The 9024-nt window shown below is 27.7% G+C and overlaps 1 protein-coding gene and 2 pseudogenes across 2 annotated transcripts; 2 read left to right on the top strand and 1 right to left on the bottom strand.

Moving 5' to 3' along the window:
- Positions 1-1058: 1058 nt before the first annotated feature.
- Positions 1059-2706, top strand: LOC149061363 (uncharacterized; annotated as a pseudogene).
- Positions 2707-2896: 190 nt separating this feature from the next.
- Positions 2897-5133, bottom strand: LOC149061362 (uncharacterized; annotated as a pseudogene). Its single transcript, XR_016189296.1, has 3 exons — positions 4868-5133; positions 4422-4664; positions 2897-4065 (listed from the first exon to the last, which is right to left on the bottom strand). The product of XR_016189296.1 is annotated as an uncharacterized LOC149061362 (transcript).
- Positions 5134-7580: 2447 nt separating this feature from the next.
- On the top strand, positions 7581-8683 carry LOC149061361 (uncharacterized). Its single transcript, XM_089216668.1, has 4 exons — positions 7581-7666; positions 7889-8086; positions 8151-8344; positions 8407-8683. Exons 1-4 carry the CDS (start codon positions 7584-7586, stop codon positions 8673-8675), a joined length of 744 nt encoding a protein of 247 aa, XP_089072794.1. The 5' UTR covers positions 7581-7583; the 3' UTR covers positions 8676-8683.
- The last annotated feature ends 341 nt before the right edge of the window (positions 8684-9024 follow it).

The raw sequence follows: 9024 nt of genomic DNA, 5'->3' as shown, positions 1-9024 counted from the left end.
TGATATTGCATTAGGTTTTAACTTTCTTCTTTTGCATGGAGAATACTTAGAAAATCTTTGAATTAAAGATTTTTCAACCAGTGTAGATCTTGAAAAGTGTATAGAACAAATCCTCGTTGGGTTTTCATATTACAAAATAAAAACATAATATATAGATAGGTAATACAAAATGAACTAATTAGTAATAAAATTAATGAATACATATTAAAATATATAATATAGCTATTTTTATCCATTAGATTTTAAAAATTGTTTAATTCTTTTACATAGTCTTACGGCTGCATACGAATTAGGACCTGAACATATTTTTTATTATTACTTAAATCTCTTACAGACAGTAAATAAAAAGACCCGTATTTTTTAATTTTTATTAAAATAAAATTGACTGAGTTATTGGACTTAAAAAGTTACGCGTACGTTTATAGTGGGCGTGGCCTACGCGTGATGTCAATATCCAGTATAGCTTTGCCCCTTAGTGGTCGCGCTTATGAGAATCTTGTTTGCAGTCGTGCCTTGACGTTTACACCGCCGTTTAATTTCTTTATTTAAAGATTTTAATTGTTATTTTATATATATTATAGATTATAATTAGGTATAATTTTTATTTTAAGTTTTGATTTATATTATTATACAAAGCACAGGCCAAGGAATTTACATAGACATAGTTAATCGAGAAAATGTATAACTATTGTGGTTATATTAAATAATAAATATATTAATATAGTTTAAAATAATATACCTACAAATTTATGAAATATGTAGTGTAGAATATGAGTTTCATTAGGCTTATCCGCTTATCGAATGCTTATTTGATTCATTACATAAACATAGTGTTTACATAATTTGCGAAATTCTAGAAATAGATTTCAGAAACATTTTATATTAAGATGTTTCTTGGTTATAATTTATTATTATCTATTATTTAGCATTATTACTGAAAGAAATCGTTTACCAGTTACCAAAGTAAAATACGTTTTATAAAGTTATTTTATATAATAAGAAGATTATACTTGGTTTTATTTGTTACATTATATCATATTACTGTTCAAAAATTAAAAATGACTAATAAATTCGTAAAAGCAACATCAGAAAATTTGCCTAAAGTAGATATGTTCGCTATTAATAACTATATTAGAACAAATGATTGTTTTAATGATCCTGAAGTGAGAGGTTGTAAAGCACAAAGGTAAGTTTTCATTTTTATGTTACATAGGTACTACCTATTTTAAGGCAGACAACACATACGGGGGTAGCACTGTAGCATCCTCTTAACTCTTAAGTAAAATATTATGTACCTATTACCTTCTATATGGTCTATACAGGTCTGCAAGAGAAAGTTATGGAGATAATGCTGTAGGATACATTGAGTTAGAACGGACTGGGAATCTATGTCTAGTGAAGGGGCAAATGTGTCCAGAGCATAGAGTTCGTAACAAGAACTATCAAGTGTCAGTTACAGTGGATGAATCTAAAGGGGAAATTGTGGATATGCACTGCCAAGATTGTGCAGCTTCTTTAGGTGACATTATATTAAATATCTCTCCAATACACATTTTGTAAATTAACATTTTATAGGTGGTTGTAAACATGGTTTAGCATTTTTAATGTTTATACACCGAAAGAGTGAACAACAGTCACCAACAGAAGTAGAGTGTTATTGGAAAAAACCAAGACTCTCAGGAGTTGGTACCTCACTACGGTGTATAAATGCTAAATCACTAACAAAAAAAAAGGTAGAAACTAGAATTCAACCTGAAAATTCTATACATTTTTTATACAGCATAATGACATTGGGTGCTGAAAATAAAATTGAATGTCAAATAGGAGCACATAAATATGGAGAACTAGAAAGCCCACTTAAAGTCATGTCAATACATAGAGCTATTATAAAGTTCAACACACAATACTCTAGTGAGTAGTGAGTTATATTTATAAATAATAATAAAATCATGTTCAAATTTACTTAAACCTATTTTATTTGTAGCTGGTACATGTAACAATTTTTTTGATTTTCTGAAGAACGAAGGATCAAATTCACTTTATCAAAAAATAATAACTCAAACAAAAGATCAATCTAAAAATGCACTATGGTTTGAATTAAGATATGGTCGGATAACAGCTTCAAAAATATTTGAGGTATCTAAGTGCAAAACAGATGATGGGTCACTTGTTAAACAAATTTTAGGATGTGCTAAAGTAAAATTAACAAAAGCAATGGAACGTGGGACACTTTTAGAAGCACTTGTAAATAAACCATACATATTGTGCACTGCATTTACAGATGCTTATATAGTATTCACAATAACTAATAATGTATATTGTTTAGGTTTTTAATGAAGTTAAAAAAATGTATGATGACATTGAAACAACAGGTTTAGCTATCCTTCAAGATTTCCCTATTATTGGTGCTTCAGCGGATGGAATAGCTGCAGATTTGTCCTGGAAATAAAATGTCCGATTAATCACAAAACAGTGACTAATTACATTAAGAATGATATTATTCAACCCAAAGATCTCTCTCAAATCCAAATCCAAATGCATGTTTATAAAAAAAGTAAGGGATTACTTGCTATTGCAGATCCAGATTTTGATGTTAACAAGCAGCTTCAACTGAAATGGGTTGAATATAACTATATTTACTGTGAAAAACTAATAAAAAAAAGTTCCTTATTCTGGAAAAAAAGTATATTTCCAAAATTATTGTAAATAAAATTTATGGAATAGTTTTAAGTTATTTAAATAACGTTTCTTTGGATAATTTAATAATAATAAAAACAACACATTATTTTAAACAAACATATTTTAATATACTCGTATTTTATATACAGAAATCTTGAATAAAAATGTACCTATTTGTAAACTTTTTTTTAGTATAAACAGAACTTATAAAAAAATATTACTGTGTTATAATAGGTTTTTGCAAATTTATCAGAGCACAAGCAATAATTATAATTTCATCGACATTAGATACAAGGTTAATATGAATTAACGCATGAGGTTTCAATGTTGAAAATTCTCTTAGTCTACCTATAACTCTTTCAATGTGAATCCTTAGACTAGCTATTCTTTTGGTTTCAAGAACTTCTTGCTTGGTAGAAATTTGACTTTGAGATACACTTGGTGGTCTTACTAGTTTACATTTTCTTAATGATAACATATGATCAATATTTTTGAATCCTCTATCAGCCATAACATCAGAATTTTCTGGAACCAAGTTGATATAAAGTTTATAAATCCATCAGGCGTACAAGATATAAGGTATTTAAGAGTATTACATTTTTTATAATCTGACCAAGTTAATGACTGTTGAACCTGGTCAGAGGGTTTTGGAATTTCAATTTCAAGACAATCAACAATAGCTAAGGTGTTTGAATATCTATAGCGAAATGGGATAGGAAGTAATTTAATGATTGTATCTTTGCTTGGCCAGTAAATAAATTCTTTAAAATAACCAACAATTAGATTAATAGTTTTACTAAAAATACGACAACTATAACTTTCTGAAACACCAAATATATCACCTAATCTACTAAAAGAGTCATTCAATCGAATTTTGGTTAAAGTTAAAAGTATATCTCTTTCAGAAATTTTAGAATTTGAACTTAGTAAAGTAATAAAACCATGTTTAAACCATTCATGGGTTAGACCTATATAATGTTTAGGGTTATTTTGAATATGGTAACACATTACTTCATAACTAAGTTTCTTATATTTATTTGACTCATTTTCAATAAAAAATTCTTCAATATAACTTTGAGAACTTGAACAAGATACATTTGATAGACTGTCACAATTTGAAAGAGAAGAATTTAAAGTTGATTCCAATTCACTATTTTCATCAAACTCTTTATATTTAACTGAGCCAAACTTAACAGATGAAATAGTTTTAGTCAATGCTAATCCTAAATCACATTGGGAAGATTTTGACCGGGTGGAAGGTTTTGGTTTATTTATTTTACATGTATTTTTAATTATATTGACTTGGACTCCGACTTCTTTTGATAGTGGTTCTGGTGGAGTCAAATCATTAATGAAATCATTTACTTCATTTGAGTATTGAGTTATCTGATACAAATAAAATACGTTTTATATTTAACTTCAAGTATGCATAAAATATAAATATATAGTATTTTAGTGAACATATAATTGTATTCTTGTATAGTTTATGATATATAATATACACAATGTTTAGAAATAAGTTAAATACTGAGTAATGTTTATCATGCGCCAGTTATGCTTCCTTAATACTTTTTTTTTTAACTAGGCAGAATGTGCTTTAAAATAGTTAGTAAAAATATAGGTTGCTTTATATTCAAATTAATAATAGAAAACTAGAAACTATTAGATACCTACCTAATTCACAATGAAAAAAACTAATCATGTATATCATTGTATATACATATCAAGTACAACTATATTATTACTTTATGATTATAACACTTACTAATATTATATTCAGGTGTATTATTTACTGCTGCTTCAACCAAATCACGCCTTGCTCTTTTTTTATAGACTACTCTAGTTGATAATGTGTTGGTAATTTGTTTACGGTCAGTCTGGCAGTCAAACTTATGGGGAATAACATTTGGCTTTAGTTTGAGGTGTTTCACATTAGATGGGCCCATGATTTTAAGTCGAATATAGTTGACTAGATCATCTTTTAGCTATAATAAAAATAATAAAGTAACTAATAATATAAGTAACTAGAAATAATTTGTTAAATAAGTTGTATTTGTATATGTAAATTGTATTTTGTCTATTGAGATTAAGAAAATTATTTACTAGGTAAATAAGTAATAGGTACTTACAGAATTGTTCATGAAAAAAATATATTATAAGTTCATTAAAGAATAAGGTATATACTCACATTAAAGTGATCTTCACAACAGTAATAATGATTATTAGGTCTTCCAATATCAGCTCTTCTAGCAACTTTACACCATAATATTCTTTTTTTTTATCTTTAGGCACTGATAGAAATAATTTGTCTGGTGTTTTAATAGATGTACTTTCACATTTTGGTACATAACAATATTTATACGTACTTTTTTTCTCGGACATAGTGTATTATAATATAATATATGAGAAGTTCAAAAGTATAACGTAGAATAATACAAACCACAGGCTGTAGATCTACAGATGACAGTGTGAAATAAAACCAATAGTAAATTAATGATAATAAATAATAACATTTGATGTACACTGATAACATCAAGTCATAACAAAAATATTAGTTTTTTATTTTTATTTTTCATTTCAATATTATTTATTTATGTATATATATGTTAATAGTTTATTTAAGTATTTAAGTATGTATGCAAGTAGTTTAATGTGTATTTTTAATTGGAAACAATAAATGCAAACCTATGAATAATCATACTATTCATACTTATAAAATAACTCGTATTGTGTAGAATAATATTACTCCGTAAGGCGTAAACCATATTATAAGCACAAAACAATATAAACCCGTTTGATGAGACCATTTCCCGCGCAAAATATCCTGGATTATGACGTCACGGTCAAAGCGCGGCAATATTTACGGATTCAAAAATGCTATGCTCCGCCCTTACCTTGATTCCGTAATAACTCAAGTACAACATTATTTATAAATTTTTTTTCTTCACACATATATTTAATTACTCATCATGAATAACTACCTTGCAAGATTAATCAATATTTAAATTATGGTTCAGGTCCTAATTGCGTCCCAAAATACGAAAATATACATCGCGATATCCGAGTTGCGTCCATGGTTTTTTGCACAACACATCTGAGTTGCGTCCTCAATTTTTTCGCGACATTACGAGTTGCGTCCTGGTTAATAATTGATTAATTGGTTAATAGTTTACATATCTATACGCCATATACATATTTTCCTTCCCACTTTTACAGACTGAGGACTGCCGTTTGTATAAATGGTGTGGTTTAATGATGTATTCTAATTGATGATTATACATATTAAATTATTTATTGTTCTAAAATGAAATGTTAATTTAATGAAATGGTGTAGTTAAAAACTGTAATTGTATATTATTTTATAAAATGGGTAAATTTTTGTATGCCGATTTTTGAACGAATTAAGACGTGTTAAATTTGTGTTGATTTGTCGAACATGGAATGTATAGAAGTGTGATTGATGCTAACATGAACATAATTCATTTCCAACAATAAATTATAAGGGTGTATTTATAATTTCCGGGACAGATAAGGTATCGATAATTGAGATATCTATACCATCTACGAGTTTATCACCTTAAATTATTCTCAGTCACTGAAAAACCTGTGGACGCAACTCGCATATGTGACGAGAAAACCGCGGACGCAACTCGGATGTGTCATTACAAAATCGCGGACGCAACTTGGACAAAATATCATTTAGGGATGTAATTCGAATGCGGCGAGTCTTCTTACATTAACTGTGGTTATAATTTAAAAAATAATTCAGATGTTCAACATTATTTTTTTATAAATATGTAACATTAACTTTGTATTAAATTAAACAAAAAACAATTATATACCAACCATCTTTCAACGTCCTATTTTTAATATTACAAATATCAAACACCATTTCTCCCGAATACTAGGAGACTTAGGCAGTCGATAAAAACTTATATTTTTATTCGGCTTCCGAAAGGAATTTTTTGAACACTAAGGAACCATACCATGGGGCATTTTAAAAAGAAAAAAAACAAACAATTCTTTACTCAACAATTCAAAAATAGTTGCTGGAATAATATTAAACAACATGTTGGGAACAAACTATTTATATTGTTATGTTTTAGATATTATATTATAAATTCATCAATAATAATAACATAAATTATACTGCTATATTTAGAACATGAATTAATTATTTAGTACTTATCATTTTCCCATCTCTCTTTACTCAATGTTTTGTCCTGTTGTAATGTACCTACATCTATTATGAGAATGTGCAAAATGATTAACGCACATAGTGTTATTTAATTCTTTAAACAGTTTACAATATGTAAAATGGATCAACTGTTCAACCGTACTGATGGAAATAACAAATTTTTTGAGCACATGAAATGTAATTAAAAGATTTTGATAGGCAAAAAATAAATACAATGTATTATTAGTTTCAATAAATAAAAATTATTTTATTATACAAATTAAATTAACAATATAATAAATCAAGTGATTCTAATGAATTTTTATACATTTAAATTAAAGCGGCAATATTTTTCCATGATTATTTCGCTATTCCACACGGGTACTTGCGCAGTAGAATCTTGCTGACATGCCTGTTTATTTAGCCATGATCTATACTATTGTGGTGATATTGTTAACACCTTAGATCATATACACTGGATAGAGCTATGATTTAAAATCTTGAAGCATAGCAGTTCGAGCCCGAAGTCATCATTGCGCATGCGCAAAACTGTTTTATGATAAGAGATTACTGATGAATACACAAAACAATATCCGTGTAAACTGTGAGTGACTAGTTGCTTCGTCGTTACTCACTATTCATTATATATGTTATAATTTCTATTTTCCATTGAGTGTTTGAATTGAGTTCCTTTACTAAGACTGTGAAAATTAATAAAATTGGCAAAATGAATAAACTTAACAAGACGCACAAATGTTGTATTTTATGTCTAAAATCGCCAATTAAAGTACCTGGTCTTAAATTGCATCGGTAAGCATGCTTTAGTATTATTATTTAGTTTTTACTTTTATGACTGCAGGGCCCAGATAGCTACTTATTATTATTAGTAAATAGTAATAAGTATTTTATGGTATTACATATGTTATTAGCTTATTTATTTTCATATATTTGGTAGTGTAGAATAAGTTGATACACTTTGTATTTTATTAATTTGTTTGGAACTAATTCATTAAATCATATTTAAATTTATAGATTTCTAAAAAATCAAGTAAAAAGAAATGTGTGGTTGAATGCTTGTGGGTTAAAAGCAGATGAGTATTTGTCATATGGAAAATTATGCTCCAGGCATTTTGACGAATCCTGTTACAACAAATCTGGTTTTCGATTAAAAGTAGATGCGATTCCTACAAAGCAATTAAAAGGGAAAATCATACAACCATTTTTTCAACTGTAAGTATCTACTCTTTATTTAGATTTATACTATTTTTAAGTATACATTATTTACGTAAAATAGATCTGAAGACAAAACATTAGATTTGACATCAAAAAATGATGAATTGACTTCAAAAAATGATGAGTTGACTATACCTAACCTTCTGTCTACTCCTGAACTGCAAACAACTCGGACAGTTTTAAGCATTCCGTCTACTCCTGAACTGCAAACAACTCGGACAGTTTTAAGCATTCCGTCTACTCCTGAACTGCAACGTAAATCATAAAGTTAATAATTATGTTATTTATAAATAATAAATATATTTTTGTTGTTGCAGAAACTCCAAAAAAACAAAAACGTTTTGTTGGTGAATTAAAGTCACCTGACTTTGCTACACCTCGAAGAGCTAGGAAAAGTTGGAATTTAGCCAAGACTCAAATTAAAATACAACAAAATAAAATCAAAATTCTTAACCAAAAAGTTAGGAGATTAAAAAATAAGTTACCATCATTAGAATTATTAATGAAACATTTAAAACAAAAAAATCTTTTAACTGAAGAGGCTCATGATAACATTTTGGTAATTTTTGACAAGGTTTTTTCTTGATACTGTAAAATGGGGCAACTTTGATAATTTGTAACTGTTTTATTAGAATTTTCCTTTTTATTTTATTTAAGTTATTAATCCTTATAACAGTGTTTCTATTTGGTGTTCCATGATATCAAAAAGGTTAAGAAACACTGCTTTATAAAATATTATCAAAGTTAAAAAATCTTAGTTCATTGTCATTTAATGTAATGTTTTTAAATATATATATTTTTTTTTTTATTTGTGTTTTATTTTATGTAGGATACAACAAATGATTCTGTTAAAGAAACTATAAATAGAGGTTTAAAAGCAAAGAATTCAAAGTATAGCCCAGCTATACGTAGTTTTGCCCTCACACTACAATTTT

The sequence above is a fragment of the Diuraphis noxia genome, unplaced genomic scaffold, assembly GCF_037042655.1.
Source record: "Diuraphis noxia isolate RWA-SAM2 unplaced genomic scaffold, SU_Dnox_SAM2 contig0001, whole genome shotgun sequence".
NCBI classification, from domain to species: domain Eukaryota; kingdom Metazoa; phylum Arthropoda; class Insecta; order Hemiptera; family Aphididae; genus Diuraphis; species Diuraphis noxia.
Note: the sequence above shows the minus strand (reverse complement) of the source record. Positions and strands in the feature narration are given on the sequence as shown.